At 42.2% G+C, this 27,500-nt stretch overlaps 1 protein-coding gene across 3 annotated transcripts in view; it reads left to right on the top strand.

Annotated features, from left to right (window-relative positions):
* The window catches only part of adam15 (ADAM metallopeptidase domain 15), a 27,230-nt gene extending 782 nt beyond the window's left edge, over positions 1–26,448 (top strand). The window contains exons 2-25 of one of the 3 annotated variants that reach the window (XM_068729845.1): positions 832–920; positions 5,029–5,105; positions 5,214–5,292; positions 5,412–5,488; positions 11,692–11,956; positions 12,248–12,313; positions 12,431–12,502; positions 12,593–12,762; positions 12,839–12,923; positions 13,257–13,405; positions 14,109–14,286; positions 14,443–14,535; positions 14,644–14,839; positions 15,126–15,234; positions 15,396–15,591; positions 15,744–15,821; positions 16,074–16,185; positions 16,256–16,409; positions 18,600–18,708; positions 19,899–19,964; positions 21,520–21,567; positions 23,028–23,093; positions 23,698–23,831; positions 24,044–26,448. In XM_068729845.1, the coding sequence (XP_068585946.1) occupies positions 832–920; positions 5,029–5,105; positions 5,214–5,292; positions 5,412–5,488; positions 11,692–11,956; positions 12,248–12,313; positions 12,431–12,502; positions 12,593–12,762; positions 12,839–12,923; positions 13,257–13,405; positions 14,109–14,286; positions 14,443–14,535; positions 14,644–14,839; positions 15,126–15,234; positions 15,396–15,591; positions 15,744–15,821; positions 16,074–16,185; positions 16,256–16,409; positions 18,600–18,708; positions 19,899–19,964; positions 21,520–21,567; positions 23,028–23,093; positions 23,698–23,831; positions 24,044–24,107 (2,732 nt within the window). In that variant the 3' untranslated portion in view covers positions 24,108–26,448. The remainder of the gene's footprint in view (positions 1–831; positions 921–5,028; positions 5,106–5,213; positions 5,293–5,411; positions 5,489–11,691; positions 11,957–12,247; positions 12,314–12,430; positions 12,503–12,592; positions 12,763–12,838; positions 12,924–13,256; positions 13,406–14,108; positions 14,287–14,442; positions 14,536–14,643; positions 14,840–15,125; positions 15,235–15,395; positions 15,592–15,743; positions 15,822–16,073; positions 16,186–16,255; positions 16,410–18,599; positions 18,709–19,898; positions 19,965–21,519; positions 21,568–23,027; positions 23,094–23,697; positions 23,832–24,043) is intronic. The other 2 variants (XM_068729846.1, XM_068729848.1) reach the window with 2 other exon arrangements.
* Positions 26,449–27,500: the final 1,052 nt, after the last annotated feature.

Raw genomic sequence — 27,500 nt, 5'->3', positions numbered from 1 at the left:
ATTTTATAAACTTGATCGTTGTTATTGATCGATTCATCGAACTCTGGAGAAGAAAAACACTTTAAAATATGATAAAATATTGTTTACAAATATAGATACATTTTCAGTATTTACAAAGTAAAGTTACAGTTGAACATAAACAAACAATCTTAATATTTATATTTTTAATGTTTGTTTTATTAAATCTAAAGGAGACGTTTTAAATGTAAAAATCATTTCTGGTTCAAACTCGTTGATTTATGTTCAGTCAGCTGATGAGTCTACCAGTCTACCTATTCTACCGGTCTACCTAGTCTACCAGTCTACCTAGTCTACCCAGTCTACCAGTCTACCAGTCTACCTAGTCTACCAGTCTACCCAGTCTACCTAGTCTACCTAGTCTACCCAGTCTACCAGTCTACCAGTCTACCCAGTCTACCTAGTCTATCCAGTCTACCAGTCTACCTAGTCTACCTATTCTACCAGTCTACCTAGTCTACCCAGTCTACCAGTCTACCAGTCTACCTAGTCTACCCAGTCTACTAGTCTACTAGTCTACCAGTCTACCCAGTCTACCAGTCTACCTAGTCTACCCAGTCTACCAGTCTACCTAGTCTACCAGTCTACTAGTCTACCCACTCTACCTAGTCTACCCAGTATACCAGTCTACCCAGTCTACCCAGTCTACTAGTCTACCAGTCTACCCAGTCTACCAGTTTACTAGTCTACCAGTCTACCCAGTCTACCTAGTCTACCCAGTCTACCAGTCTACCTAGTCTACCAGTCTACTAGTCTACCCAGTCTACTAGTCTACAAGTGTACCAGTGTCTCTGTCTGTCTGTGTGTCCTCAGGTGTGGACAGACGGCGTCCCCTGCTGGAGAGAACGCGTCCCTTCGTCCTGGTGGACGGAAAAAGGAGGAGCCTCACTGAAGCTCTGCAGGTCAGACACCCGAGAGGTCAGAGGTCAGGCCTTCAGACCAGTGGTGATGTCATCACACTGGGATCAAACTGGAGGTTTCCTGGTTTATTAGCTGGTTGTGTACTTTTAGTACTGGCATTTCTCATGGATTACTGGTGTTATACTGGTGTTATACTGGTTTATAACTGGTGTTATACTGGTTTATTACTGGTGTTATACTGGTTTATAACTGGTGTTATACTGGTGTTATACTGGTTTAAAACTGGTGTTATACTGGTTTATTACTGGTGTTATACTGGTTTATTACTGTGTTATACTGGTGTTATACTGGTTTATAACTGGTGTTATACTGGTTTATTACTGGTGTTATACTGGTTTATTACTGGTGTTATACTGGTTTATTACTGGTGTTATACTGGTGTTATAACTGGTGTTATAGTGGTGTTATAGTGGTGTTATAGTGGTGTTATACTGGTTTATTACTGGTGTTATACTGGATTATAACTGGTGTTATACTGGTATATTACTGGTGTTATACTGGTTTATTACTGGTGTTATACTGGATTATAACTGGTGTTATACTGGTGTTATAGTGGTGTTATACTGGTGTTATGCTGGTGTTATTACTGGTGTTATACTAGTTTATTACTGGTGTTATACTGTGTTATACTGGTTTATTATTGTTGTTATTACTGGTGTTATACTAGTTTATTACTGGTGTTATTACTGGTGTTATACTAGTTTATTACTGGTGTTATTACTGGTGTTATACTAGTTTATTACTGGTGTTATTACTGGTGTTATACTAGTTTATTACTGGTGTTATTACTGGTGTTATACTGGTTTATTACTGGTGTTATACTGGATTATAACTGGTGTTATACTGGTATATTACTGGTGTTATACTGGTTTATTACTGGTGTTATACTGGATTATAACTGGTGTTATACTGGTATATTACTGGTGTTATACTGGTTTATTACTGGTGTTATACTGGATTATAACTGGTGTTATACTGGTGTTATAGTGGTGTTATACTGGTGTTATGCTGGTGTTATTACTGGTGTTATACTAGTTTATTACTGGTGTTATACTGTGTTATACTGGTTTATTATTGTTGTTATTACTGGTGTTATACTAGTTTATTACTGGTGTTATTACTGGTGTTATACTAGTTTATTTCTGGTGTTATTACTGGTGTTATACTAGTTTATTACTGGTGTTATACTAGTTTAGTACTGGTGTTATTACTGGTGTTATACTAGTTTATTACTGGTGTTATTACTGGTGTTATACTGGTTTATTACTGGTGTTATACTGGATTATAACTGGTGTTATAGTGGTGTTATACTGGTTTATTACTGTTGTTATTACTGGTGTTATACTGGTTCATTACTGGTGTTTTACTGGTGTGTTTCTGGTCTTTTGACCAGTGGTCTCTTCTAATGAAGAATGTCCGGTACGGAGAACGTCAGGAACATGTTTTAATGTTCTGAGTAAATGAGGAACAGACTGTGGGTCTGGAGGAGGAACAGGAAGTGAAGTCTTTATGTTCTCCTTCATGAACACGTCTCTCTGTAATAACTGAGAGGAAGGAAGTTGGAGCGTGGACACTTTTCACCAGGAGCTTCCTGCAGGAGGAACTCGGGGGGGGGGGGTTGAGGACGGACACTTCCTGTGCAGCTGACAGAAGCTCTGAGATCATTTCCTGTAGGAACCCCCCCACCCTGACTCCACCCGGCCGGGAGGAAACATGAGTGTGTGTGTGTGGGTGTGTGTGTGTGTGTGTGTGTGTGTGTGTGTGTGGGGGGGGGGGGGTGGTAGACTCAACCACAGCCAATGAAGGCGACTCCTCTGGTTGTATAGCAGTCTAGTCTAAAATGACTCTACTTCTCTCTAGTGTCCACCAGGGGGCGACTCCTCTGGTTGTATAGAAGTCTAGTCTAAAATGACTCTACTTCTCTCTTGATTTATTCCCTCAGTAAACATTGTAAACATGAGTTTATGGTCTCAATCTCTAGTTTACAGTTTTCTTCAATACAGCATGATGTTCATTTAGTACATTATGCTCCATTTAGAGTCAAACACACCATAAAGCAGGGGATGATTTAGGGGCGGGGCTACACGCTGATTGACAGGTCTCTATGTCACTATTCTCTACACAATTCTCTCTAATGTGCTTATTGAGCGGCTGTTTGGTCCACACAGAGTTCAGGTCAGTGAACGCCTCCTCACTGTGAGGTGTGTGTGTGTGTGTGTGTGTGTGTGTGTGTGTGTGTGTGTGTGTGTGTGTTCAGACCCAGCTGGACTGATCATGACATCATGACTCCACCCGACACACAGTTCAGAGGGTGGAGAAAACAAACACGCCTCAGAGAGGAATTCTGCTCTTTTCAAAGGAATCCATAAAACTTCAGGTCAACTGGTTCTATTAGTCTGTTATATATGTACATGATATTAAATATCACTAAAATAAAAGGAGATAAACACAGTTAAATATCTCAGAATCTCATAGAGCTCATTAAAGACGTTCATGTTAATTAATCAGCTGATCTACTCTCCATGAAAAGTAAGTTTGTAGCATCACAGTTTAACAGTGTTAAGGTGTTTCTTTGCTCCGTCACAGTTGTCTCCCTTGATTTTCAAAATAAAAGTCCTGCTCCTCTGTGAAACAGAACCATGATGAGTAGAAGTAGAGAAGTAGAACATGTCTTTAGTGAGAACAACACAGTTATGATGACATCACTCATTAAAGAGAGTCTCCACATGTTATAAATATGAAACTGTTCACATGTCTCCTCCCCTCGTCCTCTCCTCTCCTCCCCTCCCCTCTCCTCTCCTCTCCTCCCCTCCCCTCTCCTCTCCTCTCCTCCCCTCCCCTCTCCTCTCCCCTCCTCCCCTCCCCTCTCCTCTCCTCTCCTCTCCTCTCCTCTCCTCTCCTCTCTCCTCTCCTTTCTGTCCTCTCTCTCCTCACACACACACACACACACACACACACACACACACACACACACACACACACACACACACACACACACACACACACACACACACACACACCTTGACTTCCTGTCGAGCTGAGAGGAGAAAGCGAGGAGGCGTTGGACAGGAAGTGTCTCCTCCTCAAAGAGCAGCTCTCCATTAACAGACAGGAAAGCTCACTGATTGGATAACGGATGTACTTAGCCCCGCCCCCATCCTAAAGCACTAGAAAAAGGAAGTGACCAAATAAAAAAAGGCTGCACACTGTTAACTAGATGATGGGTCAGTTAAAATGAGTTAACTAGATGATGGGTCAGTTAAAATGAGTTAACTAGATGATGGGTCAGTTAAAATGAGTTAACTAAATGGTGGGTCAGTTAAAATGAGTTAACTAGATGATGGGTCAGTTAAAATGAGTTATCTAGATGATGGGTCAGTTAAAATGAGTTAACTAGATGATGGGTCAGTTAAAATGAGTTATCTAGATGATGGGTCAGTTAAAATGAGTTAACTAAATTGTGGGTCAGTTAAAATGAGTTAACTAGATGGTGGGTCAGTTAAAATGAGTTAACTAGATGATGGGTCAGTTAAAATGAGTTATCTAGATGATGGGTCAGTTCAAATGAATTAACTAGATGGTGGTCAGTTAAAATGAGTTAACTACATGATGGGTCAGTTAAAATGAGTTAACTAGATAATGGGTCAGTTAAAATGAGTTATCTAGATGATGGGTCAGTTAAAATGAGTTATCTAGATGATGGGTCAGTTCAAATGAATTAACTAGATGGTGGTCAGTTAAAATGAGTTAACTACATGATGGGTCAGTTAAAATGAGTTAACTAGATAATGGGTCAGTTAAAATGAGTTATCTAGATGATGGGTCAGTTAAAATGAGTTATCTAGATGATGGGTCAGTTAAAATGAGTTAACTAGATGGTGGGTCAGTTAAAATGAGTTAACTAGATGATGGGTCAGTTAAAATTAGTTATCTAGATGATGGGTCAGTTAAAATGAGTTAACTAGATGATGGGTCAGTTAAAATGAGTTAACTAGATGATGGTCAGGCGTCTGCTTCTCTGCAGTTTGTGTGAACACCACAATGTCTCAGTAAATACAGAGACGTTCGTCTTCCCGTCTGTCTCTCCAGGACGGACACCCTGACCGGCTGCAGTGTGGACTGGAGGTGGGAGGACGCCTCTTCCTGCTGGACCTGGAGAAGAACCAGTGAGTCTCTGATTTACAGGATGACCTTAAACACAACACGAGCATAAGAGAGTTACAGATGTGTGTGTGTGTGTGTGTGTGTGTGTGTGTGTGTGTGTGTCTCCTCAGCGACCTGCTGCCCAAACCGCCCAACGTCTTCTACTACCTGCCCAACGGCACCGGGGTGTCTGTGAGGGCCGACCCTGTGGTGAGTCAGTGAACACACCGCTAAAGAGACGTCTTCTGTGACAGATGTTTGTGTGACAGATGTTTGTGTGTTTGTGTGACAGATGTTTGTGTGACAGATGTTTGTGTGTTTGTGTGCAGACTCACTGTTATTATCACGGCAACGTCAGAGGATTCCCTCAGTCCAGAGTGGCTCTGAGCACCTGCTCCGGACTCCGGTGAGTCTCCTCACCTAGTACTAATACACACACCTAGTACTAATACACACACCTAGTACTAATACACACACCTTGTACTAATACACACACCTAGTACTAACACACACACCTAGTACTAATACTCACACCTTGTAGTAATACACACACCTAGTACTAATACACACACCTAGTACTAATACACACACCTAGTACTAATACACACACCTTGTACTAATACACACACCTAGTACTAACACACACACCTAGTACTAATACTCACACCTTGTAGTAATACACACACCTAGTACTAATACACACACCTTGTACTAATACACACACCTAGTACTAATACACACACCTAGTACTAATACACACACCTTGTACTAATACACACACCTAGTACTAACACACACACCTAGTACTAATACTCACACCTTGTAGTAATACACACACCTAGTACTAATACACACACCTTGTACTAATACACACACCTAGTACTAATACACACACCTAGTACTAATACACACACCTTGTACTAATACACACACCTAGTACTAACACACACACCTAGTACTAATACTCACACCTTGTAGTAATACACACACCTAGTACTAATACACACACCTTGTACTAATACACACACCTAGTACTAATACACACACCTAGTACTAATACACACACCTTGTACTAATACACACACCTAGTACTAATACACACACCTAGTACTAATACACACACCTTGTACTAATACACACACCTAGTACTAACACACACACCTAGTACTAACACACACACCTAGTACTAATACACACACCTTGTCCTAATACACACACCTTGTACTAATACACACACCTTGTACTAATACACACACCTTGTAGTAATACACACACCTAGTACTAATACACACACCTTGTAGTAATACACACACCTAGTACTAATACACACACCTTGTACTAATACACACACCTTGTCCTAATACACACACCTTGTCCTAATACACACACCTAGTACTAATACACACACCTAGTACTAATACACACACCTTGTACTAATACACACACCTAGTACTAATACACACACCTTGTACTAATACACACATCTTGTAGTAATACACACACCTAGTACTAATACACACACCTTGTCCTAATACACACACCTTGTACTAATACACACACCTTGTACTAATACACACACCTTGTAGTAATACACACACCTAGTACTAATACACACACCTTGTAGTAATACACACACCTAGTACTAATACACACACCTTGTACTAATACACACACCCTGTCCTAATACACACACCTTGTACTAATACACACACCTTGTACTAATACACACACCTTGTAGTAATACACACACCTAGTACTAATACACACACCTTGTAGTAATACACACACCTAGTACTAATACACACACCTAGTACTAATACACACACCTTGTACTAATACACACACCTAGTACTAATACACACACCTTGTACTAATACACACACCTAGTACTAACACACACACCTAGTACTAACACACACACCTAGTACTAATACACACACCTTGTACTAATACACACACCTTGTCCTAATACACACACCTTGTACTAATACACACACCTTGTACTAATACACACACCTAGTACTAATACACACACCTTGTAGTAATACACACACCTAGTACTAATACACACACCTTGTACTAATACACACACCTTGTCCTAATACACACACCTAGTACTAATACACACACCTAGTACTAATACACACACCTTGTACTAATACACACACCTAGTACTAATACACACACCTTGTACTAATACACACACCTTGTAGTAATACACACACCTAGTACTAATACACACACCTAGTACTAATACACACACCTAGTACTAACACACACACACCTAGTACTAATACACACACCTAGTACTAATACACACACCTTGTACTAATACACACACCTAGTACTAATACACACACCTAGTACTAATACACACACCTTGTACTAATACACACACCTAGTACTAACACACACACCTAGTACTAATACTCACACCTTGTAGTAATACACACACCTAGTACTAATACACACACCTAGTACTAATACACACACCTTGTACTAATACACACACCTAGTACTAATACACACACCTAGTACTAATACACACACCTTGTACTAATACACACACCTAGTACTAATACACACCTAGTACTAATACACACACCTTGTACTAATACACACACCTTGTCCTAATACACACACCTAGTACTAATACACACACCTAGTACTAATACACACACCTTGTACTAATACACACACCTAGTACTAATACACACACCTTGTACTAATACACACACCTTGTAGTAATACACACACCTAGTACTAATACACACACCTAGTACTAATACACACACCTAGTACTAACACACACACACCTAGTACTAATACACACACCTAGTACTAATACACACACCTTGTACTAATACACACACCTAGTACTAATACACACACCTAGTACTAATACACACACCTTGTACTAATACACACACCTAGTACTAATACACACACCTAGTACTAATACACACACCTAGTACTAATACACACACCTAGTACTAATACACACACCTTGTACTAATACACACACCTAGTACTAATACACACACCTAGTACTAATACACACACCTTGTACTAATACACACACCTAGTACTAATACACACACCTTGTACTAATACACACACCTAGTACTAACACACACACCTAGTACTAACACACACACCTAGTACTAACACACACACCTTGTACTAATACACACACCTTGTCCTAATACACACACCTAGTACTAATACACACACCTAGTACTAATACACACACCTTGTACTAATACACACACCTAGTACTAATACACACACCTTGTACTAATACACACACCTTGTAGTAATACACACACCTAGTACTAATACACACACCTTGTCCTAATACACACACCTTGTACTAATACACACACCTTGTACTAATACACACACCTTGTAGTAATACACACACCTAGTACTAATACACACACCTTGTAGTAATACACACACCTAGTACTAATACACACACCTTGTACTAATACACACACCCTGTCCTAATACACACACCTTGTACTAATACACACACCTTGTACTAATACACACACCTTGTAGTAATACACACACCTAGTACTAATACACACACCTTGTAGTAATACACACACCTAGTACTAATACACACACCTTGTACTAATACACACACCTTGTCCTAATACACACACCTAGTACTAATACACACACCTAGTACTAATACACACACCTTGTACTAATACACACACCTTGTACTAATACACACACCTTGTAGTAATACACACACCTAGTACTAATACACACACCTTGTCCTAATACACACACCTTGTACTAATACACACACCTTGTAGTAATACACACACCTAGTACTAATACACACACCTTGTAGTAATACACACACCTAGTACTAATACACACACCTAGTACTAATACACACACCTTGTACTAATACACACACCTTGTACTAATACACACACCTAGTACTAATACACACACCTTGTACTAATACACACACCTAGTACTAATACACACACCTTGTACTAATACACACACCTTGTAGTAATACACACACCTAGTACTAATACACACACCTTGTACTAATACACACACCTTGTCCTAATACACACACCTAGTACTAATACACACACCTTGTACTAATACACACACCTTGTACTAATACACACACCTAGTACTAATACACACACCTTGTACTAATACACACACCTTGTACTAATACACACACCTAGTACTAATACACACACCTTGTACTAATACACACACCTTGTAGTAATACACACACCTAGTACTAATACACACACCTTGTAGTAATACACACACCTAGTACTAATACACACACCTTGTACTAATACACACACCTTGTCCTAATACACACACCTTGTAGTAATACACACACCTAGTACTAATACACACACCTTGTACTAATACACACACCTAGTACTAATACACACACCTAGTACTAATACACACACCTTGTACTAATACACACACCTAGTACTAATACACACACCTTGTACTAATACACACACCTAGTACTAATACACACACCTTGTACTAATACACACACCTAGTACTAATACACACACCTTGTACTAATACACACACCTTGTACTAATACACACACTTAGTACTAATACACACACCTTGTACTAATACACACACCTAGTACTAATACACACACCTTGTACTAATACAGACACCTTGTACTAATACACACACCTTGTACTAATACACACACTTAGTACTAATACACACACCTTGTACTAATACACACACCTTGTACTAATACACACACCTAGTACTAATACACACACCTAGTACTAATACACACACCTTGTACTAATACACACACCTAGTACTAATACCCTCAGTCCAGAGGGGCTCTGAGCACCTGCTCCATACTCCGGTCTAACATAAAGCTAACGTTATGCTAAGAAAAAGCTAACATTATGCGAACATTATGCTAACTGAAAGCTGACGTCATGCTCACATAAAGCGAACTGAAAGCTAACATTATGCTAACATAAAGCTAACGTTATGCTAGCAACATTCAAAGTCAGTAACAAAAAGTATCAGGAATTAATGGACACCCTGCAGCCAATCAGAATCCAGTATTCACCCAGACCATGAAATAAAGGACATTATTTATAATAACATTATTTATAATAGGAACACGTTGAAGTGCCGTCCTTCATAAGTGGGCGTCGCCATGTTTCATCCGATAGTGAGTTTGTAGAAACGTATCGTTAAGTTGTTGTTTGCAGCGTTAGAAGTTGAACCTGAGAAATACACAAACACTACACAAACGTGTCCTCATCTGATCACAGAGCGAAACACTCGCAGCAGGTTACATCACGACGAGAAAGAAAATCTCTTAAAACCTAAAGAACCTCCGATCCGGTTTGTACAGAGTCCGGGATCTCCTGAGGTCCAGGTCTTTGTGTTTCTGTGCTGCACTCAGCAGAAATAAACGCGACGACGTCAGCGTTCCTCTGCAGGTTAAACCGATCCGGATCAGCTCTGACCCCCCGCCTCTAGCGGCTCACAGCCTCAGGAGGCCTCAGCAGGGTCAGTGTGTACAGGCTCACGTGAAGAGGACCTGGTCCACTTCTGTGGACTACACAGAGACCTCTGTGAACCACATCAACACACGGAGGATTAGGAACGTTAGCTTAATCTGGTTATTGAGAGCAAACTTTAAAAAACTATAAAACCTTTATTTACATAATTACTTACATACATTAACATTATTACTGATGTGGCATGAGATACAAATATTCAAGTGAAGTACAAGTACATACACAGTACAGTAAAAGGAATAAAAGTACAAATTTACTTTCCAACACTTATTGTAATCACTCAGAGTGAATCTTCTCTCTCGTTATGCATCATGTGCTTTACTTCCTGTCTGCTGACATCACGTCCTGTCTGCTGACATCACGTCCTGTCTGCTGACATCACGTCCTGTCTTTTGACATCACGTCCTGTCCCTGACATCACGTCCTGTCTCCTAACATCACGTCCTGTCTTTTGACATCACGTCCTGTCTTTTGACATCACGTCCTGTCTGCTGACATCACGTCCTGTCTTTTGACATCACGTCCTGTCCCTGACATCACGTCCTGTCCCTGACATCACGTCCTGTCTCCTAACATCACGTCCTGTCTTTTGACATCACGTCCTGTCTGCTGACATCACGTCCTGTCTTTTGACATCACGTCCTGTCTTTTGACATCACGTCCTGTCCCTGACATCACGTCCTGTCCCTGACATCACGTCCTGTCTCCTAACATCACGTCCTGTCTTTTGACATCACGTCCTGTCTCCTGACATCACGTCCTGTCCCTGACATCACGTCCTGTCTCCTAACATCACGTCCTGTCCCTGACATCACGTCCTGTCTTTTGACATCACGTCCTGTCTCCTGACATCACGTCCTGTCCCTGACATCACGTCCTGTCTCCTAACATCACATCCTGTCCCTGACATCACTTCCTGTCTCCTAACATCACGTCCTGTCCCTGACATCACGTCCTGTCTGCTGACGTCATCAGAAGACGTCACCTGTTCGATGCTCATGATATCTGACTCTTCCTGTGTCTCCTCCTGCAGCGGCCTCATCGCCTTCAACTCCACGCTGAGCTTTGAGCTGCAGCCTCAGGAGGACCTGCACCCCCACCAGCAGGGGAGGGGGGGGGAGGAGGAGGGTGACGGGAGTGGAGGGAGCGGAGGAGGAGGAGGAGGAGGTGAAGAAGAAGGAGGAGTTCACCTGCTGTTCTCCACCACCCCTCTGGAGGGCGACGGTGCCGGAGGTTGTGGAGTCTCACACACCGCTGTACCTCCGCTCCACAGCGCCACACACACACACACACACCGGGTGAGACAGACCACGAACCTGTCTGTCTCTATACCTGTCTGTCTGTCTGTCTGTCTCTATACCTGTCTGTCTGTCTGTCTCTATACCTGTCTGCCTGTCTGTCTGTTCTACAGTGATGATTAAAACGTCCAATCACAGAGCTCTGAAGTCAAGGATCACACTTTAAACTGACTTTTAGATTCTGGATCAGTTTTTGGATAGTAGTGTCATAGTTAGTACTCTGAGTAGTACTCTGGGTAGTATCAGCAGTACCTGTATGAGATATTTTATATGTATTTGTTCTGTGTGCAGAGGAGGAGAGACATCCTGTCTGAGACCAAATACATCGAGCTGGTGCTGGTGGTCGATCACCAGGAGGTCAGTGATCATCTGTAATAAAGAGCTGAATATTATTACTATATATATATATATATATATATATATATATATATATATATATATAAAATACAGAAGTTTATTTCTGTGTTTTCCCAGTTCCTGAACTACCAGAAGAACAATAAGACGATCATCTACCGCATGCTGGACGTGGCCAATCAGGTGGACTGGGTGAGAGCCTCCACGTCACCGTAAAGCCGTCTTTGTTAAATGTGCAGAAGAAGAAGAACTCGAGCCGTGTTTGTTGTTGTTTCTCTCCAGTTCTACCGTCCTCTGAACGTCCGCGTGGCGCTGACCGGTCTGGAGATCTGGAGCGACCGAGACAAGATCCTGGTGGAGAAGAGTCCCACCGACACCCTCAACCACTTCCTGGACTGGAGGACCAGAGAGCTGCTGCCGCGCCTCCGCCACGACAATGCCCAGCTCGTCATGTAGGTTAACAAAATAAAAGCTTCCGGTTCTGATCCGGTCCGGGTATGTGACGGGTCTTGACTTTGTGTTTCTCAGGGGCGGCTCGTTCGACGGCACCACGGTGGGGATGGCCTCTCAGTCGTCCATGTGCTCCAGAGACCGGTCCGGTGGAGTCAACGTGGTGAGTCAGCACCTTTTACTTTGAAGTTTAGAAACAGGAAACAGTGTGTTTAGATGTTGTGGATTTAACCCAAAACCTAGAACCACAATACCTAACCCGGGTCAGAACCAGAATAACTGTCTGACTGAACACCTGTCTGTCTCTCTGAACACCTGTCTGTCTCTCTGAACACTTGTCTGTCTCTCTGAACACCTGTCTGTCTCTCTGAACACTTGTCCATCCGACCACCTGTCTGTCTCTCTGAACACCTGTCGCTCTGACCACCTGTCTGTCTCTCTGAACATCTGTCTCTGAACACCTGTCTGTCTCTCTGAACACCTGTCTGTCTCTCAGGACCACCTGGTTAGTGTTCTGGGCGTGGCCTCCACTGTTGCTCATGAGCTCGGTCACAACTTGGGGATGAGTCACGACACCGCCGAGCGACGCTGCTCCTGTCAGAACGAACGGCGGCTCGGAGGATGTATCATGGAGCCGTCTACCGGGTCAGTACCAGAATATCTAACCCGGGTCAGTACCAGAATATATAACCTGGGTCAGTACCAGATTATCTAACCCGGGTCAGTACCAGAATATCTAACTCGGGTCAGTACCAGATTATCTAACCCGGGTCAGTACCAGAATATATAACCTGGGTCAGTACCAGATTATCTAACCCGGGTCAGTACCAGATTATCTAACCCGAGTCAGTACCAGATTATCTAACCCGTGTCAGTACCAGATTATATTAACCGGGTCAGTACCAGAATATCTAACCCGGGTCAGTACCAGATTATCTAACCCGAGTCAGTACCAGAATATATAACCCGGGTCAGTACCAGATTATCTAACCCGGGTCAGTACCAGATTATATTAACCGGGTCAGTACCAGAATATCTAACCCGGGTCAGTACCAGATTATATTAACCGGGTCAGTACCAGAATATCTAACCCGGGTCAGTACCAGAATATCTAACCCGGGTCAGTTCCAGATTATCAAACCCGGTTCAGTACCAGATTATATTAACCGGGTCAGTACCAGAATATCTAACCCGGTTCAGTACCAGAATATCTAACCCGTGTCAGTACCAGATTATATTAACCGGGTCAGTACCAGAATATCTAACCCGGGTCAGTACCAGAATATCTAACCCGGGTCAGAACCAGAATATCTAACCCGGGTCTATGCTCGCTCCCTGTGGCCTCCAGCTTCATGCCGGGGCAGCAGTTCAGCAGCTGCAGCGCTGCAGACCTGTCTGTCAGCCTGCTGCATGGAGGAGGGATGTGTCTGTTCAACATCCCGACACCAGACCGTCTTCTGGGAGGACCTCGCTGTGGGAACCTGTATGTGGAGACGGGGGAGGAGTGTGACTGTGGGCTGGTGGAGGTGAGCCGTCTGTCTGTCTGACTCTGTGTCTGTCTGTCTGTCTGTCTGTTAGTTTTCTACAGTGATGATTGAAACGGTCCAATCAGGACGCAGGTCCACTCTTGTGTCTTAGTGATGTTCTTCCTGTTGATGTGTTGCTGTGCTCTGATTGGTCAGGAGTGTGAGGACCCCTGCTGCAACGCCTCCACCTGTCGGCTGGTTTCTGGAGCTCAGTGTTCATCTGACGGCATCTGCTGTCACGACTGCAAGGTCCGACTGACACACACACACACACACACACACACACACACACACACACACACACACACACACTTACACACACGTGTGTATTGGTCTAAGCTCCTCCTCCCTCCTCAGCTGCAGGCTGCAGGTTCGGTGTGTCGTGATCCTCTTGGAGAGTGCGACCTCCCAGAGTTCTGCACAGGCTCCTCCCCTTACTGCCCCCCCAACGTCTTCCTGCAGAACGGGGAGCCCTGTGAGGACGACGCCTCCTACTGCTACGAAGGAGTCTGTGCCAGCATGCACACCCAGTGCCAGATGCTGTGGGGACCCAGTAAGACTAAAACCAGTTTATACTGGTTCAACTACAGCTAAACCACTTTATACTGGTTCAACTACAGCTAAAACCAGTTTATACTGGTTCAACTTCAGCTAAACCAGTTTATACTGGTTCAACTACAGCTAATCTAGTTAATACTGAACCAGTATATACTTTGGTAAATACCATACTGACCTGTCTGTCTGTCTCTCTCTCTCTCTCTCTCTCTCTCTCTCTCTCTCTCTCTCTCTCTCTCTCTCTCTCTCTCTCTGTCTCTCTGTCTCTCTCTGTCTGTCCTCAGATGCCACCAGCGCTCCACCTGTCTGTTTCTCATCAGTCAACAAACAAGGAAACAAATTTGGGAACTGTGGTCAGCTGACCAACGGCTCCTACATCCCCTGTGGAAAGTCGTGAGTACACACAGTACACAGAGAGTACACACAGTACATAGAGTACACACATTACACACACAGTTATTGTGTCCGTGTCTTCATGCCGACACATCCTGTGACGCCTCTAAGTATAAGCCCCGCCCAGCCTCCGCTGACACCACTTCCTGTCTGTTTTTCAGTGACGTCCACTGCGGCCGCATCCAGTGTCAGGGAGGGAGGGAACGCCCCCTGCTGGGCACCAACGCAGAGATCCTCACCACCACGGTCCGCTTCAACCACAGCGACCTGGTCTGCAGAGGAACCTTCTTCCACCTGGGAGACGACGTGTCGGACCCCGCCACCGTGGCCCAGGGCACCGCCTGCAGCCTCGGAAAGGTCAGACGGCTTTATCTGTAAAATCTGATGTACAAAGGAGAATATATGAAAGAATATGAATCATCTTTGATCATCTAGATCCTGTAAAGATTCTATTTTAATAGAACTTTCTCAAATTTGTTAAATGTTTGAAAGTGATTTTGTGTTTTTAGGCGTGTTTGAACCAGAAGTGTCAGGACGAGTCAGTGTTCGAGGTGGATGAATGTCGCAGGAAGTGCAACGGTCACGGGGTGAGTGGAGTATCAGATCATAAGAGTCACTTCTACTCATATCACATTATTATTATATACCGAGTGAAGCCAACGCTTCATGTGTTAAAGCTGCATTCTCTCTAGTGTCCACCAGGGGGCGACTCCTCTGGTTGTATAGAAGTCTATGAGAAAATGACTACTCTTCTAGAGAAATGCATTATGGGTCCTGTAGTCTTCAGCGTGTGTGTGTGTGTGTGTGTGTGTGTGTGTGTGTGTGTGTGTGTGTTCCAGGTGTGTAACAGCAACAAGAACTGTCACTGTGCGGTGGGCTGGGCTCCACCTGACTGCAGGTACTCGGGTCACGGGGGCAGCGTGGACAGCGGACCGGCCCGAGCCGCTGGAGGTACGTCACCGACCGACCGACCGAGCCGCGTTCTGCTGCGAGTCCGCCTCACGCTGTGCTCTCTGTTCAGAGTCCGACCCGGTCCGAGTGGCTCTGCTCGTCATCTTCCTCTTCGTCCTGCCCGTGGTGCTCCTCTTCCTCGCCCTGCGCTTCCCTCGCTTCCGCCGGAGGTTCCTGTGTTTAGGACCCGACAGCCCGCTTCATAAAGCTCGACAGCACAACCGGTAACGCTGAGTGTGTGTGTGTGTGTGTGTGTGTGTGTGTGTGTGTTATTTCATCATGTTGAGTTTTAGATGAAAATATGTTTTCTAAAATAGTTTCAACATTAATCTGTTCATTCATAAAGAGTCATAAAACATTAATACATGATTTATAACACGTATAGTTTTTATTTAGAAAAATCTAACTATATTTTGTTAAAGTTATGACTTTTTATTGAAACATTTTGACACTTTTCCTGCAATTTTGTTTTCATAAAATAATAATTATAATAATTATTATAATTATTATTTTTGCACCTTTTTATATGGTTGTTGACAAATACTTAAACAAAGCTGAATATGTGTTTTTAACAGTTTAAATATTTACCCTTAAACACTGGTTTGAGTCTGGTTTGTCTTCTTACCCATGATGCAGTGTGACTCACTTGGAGATGTTGGGTCTGGAGTTAGACCCCCTCCACGTCTCCAGGTACTACAGGTCCTTCTGGTCCTGCTGGGACCTGCTGGGTCCTGATCTGTAGTCTGTCCCCGTAGAGTCAGAGAGGTGAAGCTTTTACTGTCCGACAGATTCAAAGGTACAATATTTAATTTTCTGCCAAAGCACGCGGTTTGTTGACGTGTTGTAGCAGCAGAGGATCATGGGAGTTGTTGTCTTCGTGGTCCAGGAGGTTTTACCCACAGAGGTCTCCTCCTCTGATTGAAGCAGCTTCACGTTTAACATCTCAGCACGTCCTGGAGGAGCTGAGAGACGAGCTAATGATGCTAACGTTAGCTCTACATACATGTTATACCTGGTTTAAATCTTCACCTCGCTGACGATCCCCTCAGACCTGATCACACCTGCAGAGGAAATCCACCTCAGACCTTAAAGCTGCACGGATCCAGATCCCTCCAGCCAGTCTCACTCAGTCAGCCTCGTCACAAACCAGAAATCAAGCTAATCATCTGCATCGTGAGACAGCTGTGTGGTGAAACGTCAGCCGGGTCAGAGAGGATTCTGGGTAATGAAGTCCTCAAAGCTTAAAGGGTCTCTACAGGACCTTCAGAGTGTTAATACAGTCATACATACATGAACACAGTTGTTAGTTATGTAAAGATGAGCGGAGTGATGTCTACCTGAGAATAGAGTCTCAGCTGTCGCCATGTTGAGAGCCATGTGGAGACAACAGAAGAGAGAGACCACGGAGCTGCAGCTTTAAGTCTGAAGTTCAGTTTGTGTTTCTAATTGGAGGACACATCTCTACATGTGAGAGAGACCTGATAGTTCCCACTGCAGAGCGGGCCCTGAACTCGTGGTGTTGTCATGTGACATGTGGTGTGATAACTGGAGATGTGTGACGTGTTCGTCATCGTTTGATGTTTTTAGATCTGCTGTGGTCACTGGATCATTAAAATCACATGAGTATACTGACATGTGTTACCTTTTTTTAAACTGCAAATTACGTCAACGTCTGTTTTATCTACGAAGATGAAGATTTTACTCCGTTCATCAAAAGTTTACACTTTTATTTGCAATATTACTAATTAGCTAATGTTAGCTAATGCTAGTTAACGTTAGCGATTATCTGTTGGCAGCCGGTGAGCAGCACAGTCCTGCTTGGATAAATAACGGAGCTAACCGCTAACGTTAACGTTGCATGGCGTTACATTATGATGCGTTCAAGCTCTATTCAGTAAAAAAATACTACAGTGCGAAGAAATTATGATGCGTTCAAATGCAATCTTGTAAAATGTAGTTTTTGATGAGAAACTTGAATCAAGGCAGTTTTTGTTAAGATAAAACGGATAAAGAGAGAAATCAATGACCTCTTTAACTTGTTTTAGTTTTTAAAGATCTGCTTTCTGAACAATATCGTCTAGCGGTGTAAACAACACCACCACTCTCAGCTCCCGGCAGCACGGCTAACTGAGCTAACTAGCTACAGTTAGCGGTTAGCGTTACTTTAGCAGCAAGTAATCAAAACCTTCTGAGCGTTAATGACTGTTTCTAGTACGAGTCTCTGTAGCATCACCATGATGTTGAAGCTGATATTTTAAGATAAAATAGTTCCATAATGTCGCTTTAAAACATCGCAGAATAACACAAACTATCACATTAGAGAAATGTGAGTTCTCACATGTCTGAGCGTCCTTGAATGCATCACTATAGAACGATGTGTGACGATGAAACCGATGATGTGTTTCTTTGGTCAGGACGCCGGTGATGGAGCGAGTGGACGGCCGTAACGGAGAGCAGGTCCGACCTCTGAGGTACCACCTGAACCCCCCGACCGACATCCCGCTGACTCCGCCCACTAAAGAGGTAACCTCACAGAGTCAGGAAATCATTTAGGTCATTTAAAAGTAGTTAGTTACATTAAAAAGAGCTTTGAGTTGGTATGAACTATGAAGAGCAGGCGTATTTTAATTAGTGGGGTTCAAATATGGATCCAGAAGATTATTTTTAAGAGGTACAGAGATACAGAGATGGTTTAAGTTACATCAGATTAACATATTTAGGTTGAACTGAAGAGCACTGGTGTGTTTGTTTACTAGTTTAAATGATGAATGTTGAGTTAATAGTTTGAATTATGGAGATGAGGTACGACCATTTAAGTTCTTCTTGTTCCTTATGGGACATAAATATTTAATATTATTTCATCATTGATTTATGTTGTTTGCTCTTCATTTTATTGGTTATTCTTGTTTAGTTTTTTTAACTTATTTGTTTCATGTTAATCTAGAAACGTAACGTCAGCCCCCCGAACGTTTGTCCTGAGCGTCACCTCTTCTACTAACATCTGAAGAAATTAATCACAAACAAACAGAAAACATACTTTCTGTATCTGGATTTTGCCCTTTTTCTGAAAAAGCATACTATTCCCTAATTAATATTCCACTAATAATCTTGTTTACATGCAGCCGCTCACGTTTATACGTCCTGTACATAACTTTTCCTGCTCGCTGAGTTCTTCAAGCTTTTCTTTTTACGACTCTGAACAAGAACAAACTCTGACGCCGTGAACAGGAAACACAGACGTACGTTCTAAATGTGCTGCTTTAAAAGTCCACAGACTGCTGCTAAAACCTGAAGAATATCAAGAAAAGGCTATATTCAGAATAAAACCTTTAATGATATATATTTATATATAAATATATAGTATATATTTATATATAAATATATAGTATATATTTATATATATATAAATATATATATGTTTTTAGTGTCTATTCCCTAAAAACAGATGTATTAGATCTTTTCGTTACATCTGGATTTAAACACTGAACAAACTGTTGAGTGAAGGTGAGGTCTGGATCAGAAACCTGGAAGTTGTGGTTCCAGACTCTCCTGCTGCAAACAGCATTTATTGTGACAGGAAGTGACATCACAGCTGCAGATGTTTTTTTTTCTTCCTTCCTGTGAGCTCACATTAACACATCTGCTTGTTTTGACCTTTGACCTTTTTCCTGCTATCAGCTGTCTCTCTGCTTCCTGTTTCTCTCTCCTATCAGGTTCATGACAGACCTGCTCCTCCCACTAAGCCACTCCCCCCTGACCCCGCCCTAAAACCCCCGCAGGTAACCTCCCCCGAAAGGCCTTAACGTCTGTGTCGATCGATCCGATCGATCAGTGTCTTGTTGTTGTCGTGTTGTTGTCGTGTTGTTGTCGTCTTGTTGTGTCGTGTTGTTGTCGTGTTGTTGTCGTCTTGTAGTTGTTGCCTTGTCGTTGTGTTGTCGTCTTGTTGTCGTTGTGTTGTCGTCTAGTTGTTGTGTTGTTGTCGTCTTGTTGTCTTGTTGTCGTGTTGTTGTCATCTTGTTGTGTCGTGTTGTTGTCGTCTTGTAGTTGTCGTCTTGTCGTTGTGTTGTCGTCTTGTTGTTGTCGTCGTCTTGTCGTCGTGTTGTTGTCGTCTAGTTGTTGTCTAGTTGTTGTCTTGTTGTCGTGTTGTCGTGTTGTTGTGTTGTTGTCGTCTTGTCGTTGTGTTGTCGTCTTGTTGTTGTCGTCTTGTCATGTTGTTGTCGTCTTGTCGTTGTGTTGTCGTCTTGTCATGTTGTCGTCGTCTTGTTGTTGTTGTGTTGTCGTCTTGTTGTTGTGTTGTCGTCTTGTCGTGTTGTTGTCTTGACGTCGTTGTGTTGTTGTCCTGTTGTTGTCTTGACGTCGTTGTGTTGTTGTCGTGTTGTTGTCGTGTTGTTGTTGTTGTCTTGTTGTCATCTTGACGTGTTGTTGTTGTCTTGTTGTCGTGTTGTTGTCGTCTTGACGTTGTTGTGTTGTTGTTGCGTTGTTGTCGTCTTGTTGTGTTGTTGTCGTCTTGACGTCGTTGTGTTGTCGTCTTGACGTCGTCGTTGTGTTGTTGTCGTCTTGACGTCGTTGTGTTGTTGTTGTCTTGTTGTTGTGTTGTTGTCGTCTTGACGTCGTCCTTGTGTTGTTGTCTTCTTGTCGTCTTGTCGTGTTGTTGTCGTCTTGACGTCGTTGTGTTGTTGTCGTGTTGTTGTCATGTTGTTGTTGTTGTTGTTCTGGTCCAGTTCTTCTTCTTCTGTTTGACTTGTTTTCATGGATCCAAACCTTTGGATCTGATCTGAAACAGAGTCGAGGAACACATTCACACAAAAGACTTTTTATAAATATAAAAACTAATATTGTTTGAACTCGTCCTTACATGAAAAATGACTAAATGTAGTTTAGTTTCACCTCCTCGAGTTTAACAGAGAGACGAGTTCCCCTGAATCAGTGTTTCACTGACCTCTGACCTCTCCGTACCGTCAGGATCAGAAGTGAACAAACAGGAAATGTGACTTTATGTTGTTCAGAGATCAAAAGAGTCTTTATGATACTCTCAGATTAATCACTTCACAGCTCATTATTGATCCGTTAGAAGACAAAGTGTCTCTGACCTGCTGCTCTTCTTCTGCTCTTTTATTCCTGCTTCTCTTCTTCTATTCTTTTATTCCTGCTGCTCTTCTTCTGCTCTTTTATTCCTGCTTCTCTTCTTCTACTCTTTTATTCCTGCTGCTCTTCTTCTACTCTTTTATTCCTGCTTCTCTTCTTCTACTCTTGTATTCCTGCTGCTCTTCTTCTGCTTTTTTATTCCTGCTGCTCTTCTACTCTTTTATTCCTGCTGCTCTAACCCTCACACAGAGAGCTGCCCCCCCCACCAGACCTCTGCCCCCCGACCCCCCCGACCAGGTACAGTCTACCTGTCGTGTTTCTGTCTGTGTTCACACCCAGCTGTGTGTCAGGGTACTAACTAGTAACCAGTACAGAGTACTGGTTACTAGTACTAATAACTAGTATAAGTAACTAGTATAGACTGCTAACTAGTAACATTAAATAGTACAGAGTACTGCTAACTAGTAACTAACACTAGTAACTAGTACAGAGTACTGCTAACTAGTGATATTAAATAGTACAGGGTACTGCTAACTAGTACAGAGTACTGCTAACTAGTAACATTAAATAGTACAGAGTACTGCTAACTAATACAGAGTACTGCTAACTAGTAACATTAAATAGTACAGAGTACTGCTAACTAATAACTAACACTAGTAACTAGTACAGAGTACTGCTAACTAGTAACATTAAATAGTACAGAGTACTGCTAACTAGTAACTAACACTAGTAACTAGTACAGAGTACTGCTAACTAGGGATATTAAATAGTACAGAGTACTGCTAACTAATAACTAACACTAGTAACTAGTACAGAGTACTGCTAACTAGTGATATTAAATAGTACAGAGTACTGTTAACTAGTAACTAGTACTAGTACAGAGACAGTTTGGACTCAAAGCACCAACCTGTCCTCTTACTTCCTGTTTGTCTCTCAGCTCTATGAGACGACAAGTAGAAGTATAAAGTAGCAGGAAATAGACTCAAGTAAAGTACAAGTACCTCCAAATATTACTCGAGTATTTCCATTTTCTACTGCTTTATACTTCTTTACGTCTCAGAGTAAATATTATATTCTTCGCTCTACATTTTCAGATTATTGATCAACTAATAAATGATGATGTCATATTAAAGATTAATATAAAGTCATTAAAGTGATGAACACATGAATACAACACATTCATATCATGTAAATCAGTCGTTCACAAGCACTGGGTCGGGACCCTCAGGTGGTCGCAGGAGATTTTCTTTGAATCTCTCGTCTTTCTTTTCTATCTGCAGTTCAGCTTTGAGCCTCATGAGGGAGCTGAATGTTCCTACTGAAACTAAAGACAGTGAATTTAACACGAAAGGTTTCTGTTTGCTTGAGGAAATGAAAAGACTCATTTATGAAACAAAGGAAACCTTCTAGATGCTTTAAGATCTTATATAATATATGGATACATAAATAATGGATTGATTTATAGAGGCCTGTTTATAATTCATGGGTTCGTGAGTACTTTTACTTTTGGTACTTTAAATATATTAACTTGAATAAAAGTTTTGAATGCAGTTGAGGTTTACTTGTAACAGAGTATTTGTACACTGTTGTATTAGTACTTTTAACTGTATAAAGATCTGAGTACTTCAGCATGATTCTTCTTCCTGTGTTTACTCTTTGGTCTGCATGCTGCACTAATGATGAACGCAGCACGTTGTTTCTGTTTTCCTCCTGACTTCCTCGTCTCATCTTCCTCTTCCTCCTCACTAACCCTCCAGCTGCTGGGGAGTCGACCGGCTCCGCCCAACAAGCCCCTCCCCCCCGACCCCCTCGCACCTGGACAGGTACACCACACCTGCTAGCTGCTAGCTGTTAGCACGTAGCTGTTAACACGTAGCTCTCATGCACTCAGCATGTTGAAAAGGATGTGAATCGTTGGTCCTGATTGAGATGATTTCACTGGTTGAATCAGAGAACCAGGTGAGCTGTGATTGGTTGGTCACGTATTCTGAGATCTGACATCACGATACCCGACAGCTGTGGTGCGTTCAGTGACAAAAGTGAGCATCGGGCTTGCCATTTACAAGCAGAGTCATGTGACACTCTGTGCTCACAACACTGCTGCTGTTTTTATTCACTAATTCATTAATAACACTCGGCTCTACGTTGCTGTTTTCTGTCCGTACCATCAGTGAAAATCACTTCCTGTAGATGTTTCACAATAAAAGTTGGCCAGGAAAGCTTTTTCAGCTGCTAAAGGCTTTTAATTTGAAGTATAGTTGCAGGAAGTGTTGAGTTTTGATGATGGTACATTAAAAACAATGAATAAAAGTTTAAATAACTTATAATCAGAATAAATGAAGTCAATCATTGATCTGTGGAAGAAGAGGAACTCATAAACTTTGCTGCACTGAGCTTCCTGTTTATTTCCCATGATCCTCTCTTCAGGTTCCTGTTTCACTCAAACCTGTGGTGCCCATTAAGCCCCGCCTGCTGCCCCCCCCGACCCATCCCCTCATCCCCCCCCACCCCGGATACGCCGCCGCCACCAAACCACCACAACACAGAGCCGGAGGCAACAGGTACGACCGTCCCACCAATTACTAGTTAATAACTAGCTAATAACTAGTTAATAACTAGTAATAGTTACCACGAGACTCAGACCCTGAGGGGGGGCAAGTCCTAAAGTTGCGACGTTTTAGATTTATTTTCTAAATATTGTGACTTTATTGTCAGAATATTATAAGTTTTCATCTAAATAATAAAACATAAACATGTCATTGTCTCTCTGCAGACGACCTCCTCTTCCTCCCTCTCGACCCTCTGACCCTCTCAAAGTGGACTCGTCTCCTCTTTAGCTGACTCGTCTCCAGAGACATTTAATCTGAAGACGTTCACATAGAACATGAAGAAGATGAAGATGAAGAAGATGAAGATGACTTTATTACCCACTTTGCACTCAGTCGTCTGATTCTCTCTGTATATAGATGTTAACGTGCCTTGCTCAGCAGCACCGGGACACTCTGGACTTGACCTTTCGACCTCAGACCTCTGACCCACAGCTGCATGAAGTGTCTTGGTGTCATTAGTTCAGCGCCCCAACAGGGGTTCAGTGCCTTGCTCAAGGATCGAACCTGTGATAACAGTAAAAAGTAGCAGAGGGGTTCTCAAACTGTGGTCTGGGGCCCTCTGCAGGACCTACTGGACCCTCTATAGGACCCTCTACAGGACCCTCTATAGGAACCTCTGCTACAGGACCCTCTACTACAGGACCCTCTACTACAGGACCCTCTGTGGACCCTCTACAGGACTCTCTACAGGACCCTCTACTACAGGACCCTCTGTGGACCCTCTACAGGACTGTCTACAGGACCCTCTACAGGGCCCTTTACAGGACCTTCTGCTGGACCCTCTGCTGGACCCTCTGCTACAGAACCCTCTATAGGACCCTCTACTGGACCCTCTACTGGACCTACAGGACCCTCTGTGGACCCTCTACTGGACCTACTGGACCCTCCCTGAGGAGTGTCATGAGAAATATTTTTTCACTTTCAAACTTGATTTTTTAGAAAACCACAGAATGTAGAACTAATAAATAAAGGAGTAGATGACATCATCATGGAGTTCTAATCTTCTAATCTTCTTCTGATGAAGTCAACGTTTATTATTATTGAGTCATCATCAGATGGTTTAAAGAGTTCTTCACCAGAAGAGGACCGGTCTGAAGACTTGAGATCAAATGATGGTATAAAGGTTTATGATGCGTTCAGGGACACAACCTGAGAGTTTCAGAATAAAGTTGAATATTTTAGAACATTTTTTTATTTTATGGAAAACATGACTTCTTTGTCTAAATATTATGGCTTTATTCGTTAAGTATTAAGAGCTTTTTATTGTAATATTCTGACTTCTTTCTCGTCACCACTTTATTTTTTCATATTTCATAATTCATTATTTAAAATGTAAAAAAATATTTTTTACTTTTTATTTTACGACTCATGTTTCTAAATTAATTTGACTTTATTCTTGAACTCTCAGACTTCCTGTTGAAGAGATTCTAGTTGGACCAGAAGTGAACCTTCTCTCAGTAAACCCCGTCTGTTTCTGCTGGATCAGGTTTTTGTTATTTTTTCGACCCACCTTGACATTTCTCTCTGAGACAAAGAAGAATGTTTGTAACGTTACGCCAAAGACGAGCTGGATGAAAAATATAAAGGATTCATCTGATGTGATGCTTTTAATTTGAAGGAGACTCTTTTTATTTCCCTTTTTACTTTTACTAGTTCAGATATCAAAACAATAACTTTGATAATAGAAACATTTTATACAAAAACATTTGATTCACTGAACAAAACAAGACGTTCTTAAATGTACAAGAATTGATTGATGGTTGGTTGGTTGGTTAATTGGTTGGTTGGTTGGCTGATTGGTTGATTGGTTAGCTGATTGGTTGTGGTTGATTGGTTGGTTGATTGGTTGGTTGTGGTTGATTGGTTGGTTGGTTGTGGTTGGTTGGTTGGCTGATTGGTTGATTGGTTGTGGTTGGTTGGTTGGTTGTGGTTGATTGGTTGGTTGGTTGTGGTTGGTTGGCTGATTGGTTGATTGGTTGTGGTTGATTGGTTGATTGTGGTTGATTGGTTGATTGATTGGTTGTGGTTGATTGGTTGATTGATTGGTTGTGGTTGATTGGTTGATTGATTGATTGATTGGTTGTGGTTGGTTGATTGGTTGTGGTTGATTGGTTGGTTGATTGGTTGGTTGTGGTTGATTGGTTGGTTGGTTGTGGTTGGTTGGTTGGCTGATTGGTTGATTGGTTGTGGTTGGTTGGTTGGTTGTGGTTGATTGGTTGGTTGGTTGTGGTTGGTTGGCTGATTGGTTGATTGGTTGTGGTTGATTGGTTGATTGTGGTTGATTGATTGGTTGGTTGGTTGGTTGGCTGATTGGTTGGTTGATTGATTGATTGTGGTTGGTTGGTTGGTTGTGGTTGATTGGTTGGTTGGTTGTGGTTGGTTGGCTGATTGGTTGATTGGTTGGTTGGCTGATTGGTTGGTTGATTGATTGATTGATTGTGGTTGGTTGGTTGGTTGGCTGATTGGTTGGTTGGTTGGTTGGTTGATTAGTATTCAAGCTGTTAGCGTCTTGTTGTTTCCATGTTTGCTGCTAGAGGAAAACGTCCTCAATAAAACTGTTTCTACATCATCTCACTGTTTGTTCGTCTACATGTTGAGTTCAAAGTACCAGTACCCGTAAAGTAATACTGATACTAATAGAGTACATTATTTTATACTTTATATACTTCTACTTTATTTGACACTCATCATTTCAATGGATTCAATCAGCTGCAGAACGTCAAAGACGCTGAACTCAACTGAATGTGTCGTAGGTGCTTCAGTCGTCAGCCAATCACACGACTCGCTTTAGGAGCGGGGCTACACAGTGATTGACAGGTCTCTACCAGAGATGTATACGGCGTCTCTACGTCACTCCTCCTCCGTCCAGATCTGGTCACTTCCTGTTCAGTGGTTGATAAAAAACAACAAGATGGTAAAATGCCGAACTTGAGGCTTTTAAAATGTCCACAAACGTCACCGTGATGGTTTTTAATGATAAAAAGTTGGTATTGATTAGAGAAAGAAAGTCCAATATAGACGTGTGGGAGGAGTCAAACAAACAGGACCTTCACCCAGGAGACCACAGTTCATGTCCTGTGTGGAACTGAAAGCAACCCTGTGAAACTCGTGTGTATAAACGACTCTTAAGAGGTTCTGTTAGTAAGGTGAATATTTCCTACAAACCTTTATTTCCAAGTTACCTCAGATAATAACTTCCTGCCAGCTTTTATTTTGTAAGTGTCTTTTTTAACGTTTTGGGTCCTTTATTTTGAAGTCCTTCTTGGCGAAACAGGCAGCAGATACCAATCTCGTCAGAGTGTCGTAACTTGACTTCACATAAAGAAAGTACGATAATTGACGGTGTTGGTAAGATATTCCTCCACAATAAGAGACTTTATTAACGGTTAAACTCTGGAACGGGAACAACATATTGTGTGTTTATTGTGTTTATTGTGTTTAGTGACAGATATCTTAATGAACCTGTAAAAGGTGGTAAAAAGTATCACTGCTCAACTAGATGCTAACGTTAGCTTAATGGATAAGGCTACATGACTGTTGTAGTTTTAAGCTCATGATAGAGTTCAGTGGTTACATGTGAAGTTTGATTAATGTCCACATGCATATTTAAATGTACTTTAA

Source organism: Cebidichthys violaceus, unplaced genomic scaffold (assembly GCF_023349555.1).
Source record: "Cebidichthys violaceus isolate CVI_PGR_0920_01 unplaced genomic scaffold, fCebVio1.0.p SCAF_48, whole genome shotgun sequence".
In the NCBI taxonomy this organism is placed as follows: domain Eukaryota; kingdom Metazoa; phylum Chordata; class Actinopteri; order Perciformes; family Stichaeidae; genus Cebidichthys; species Cebidichthys violaceus.
Note: the sequence above shows the minus strand (reverse complement) of the source record. Positions and strands in the feature narration are given on the sequence as shown.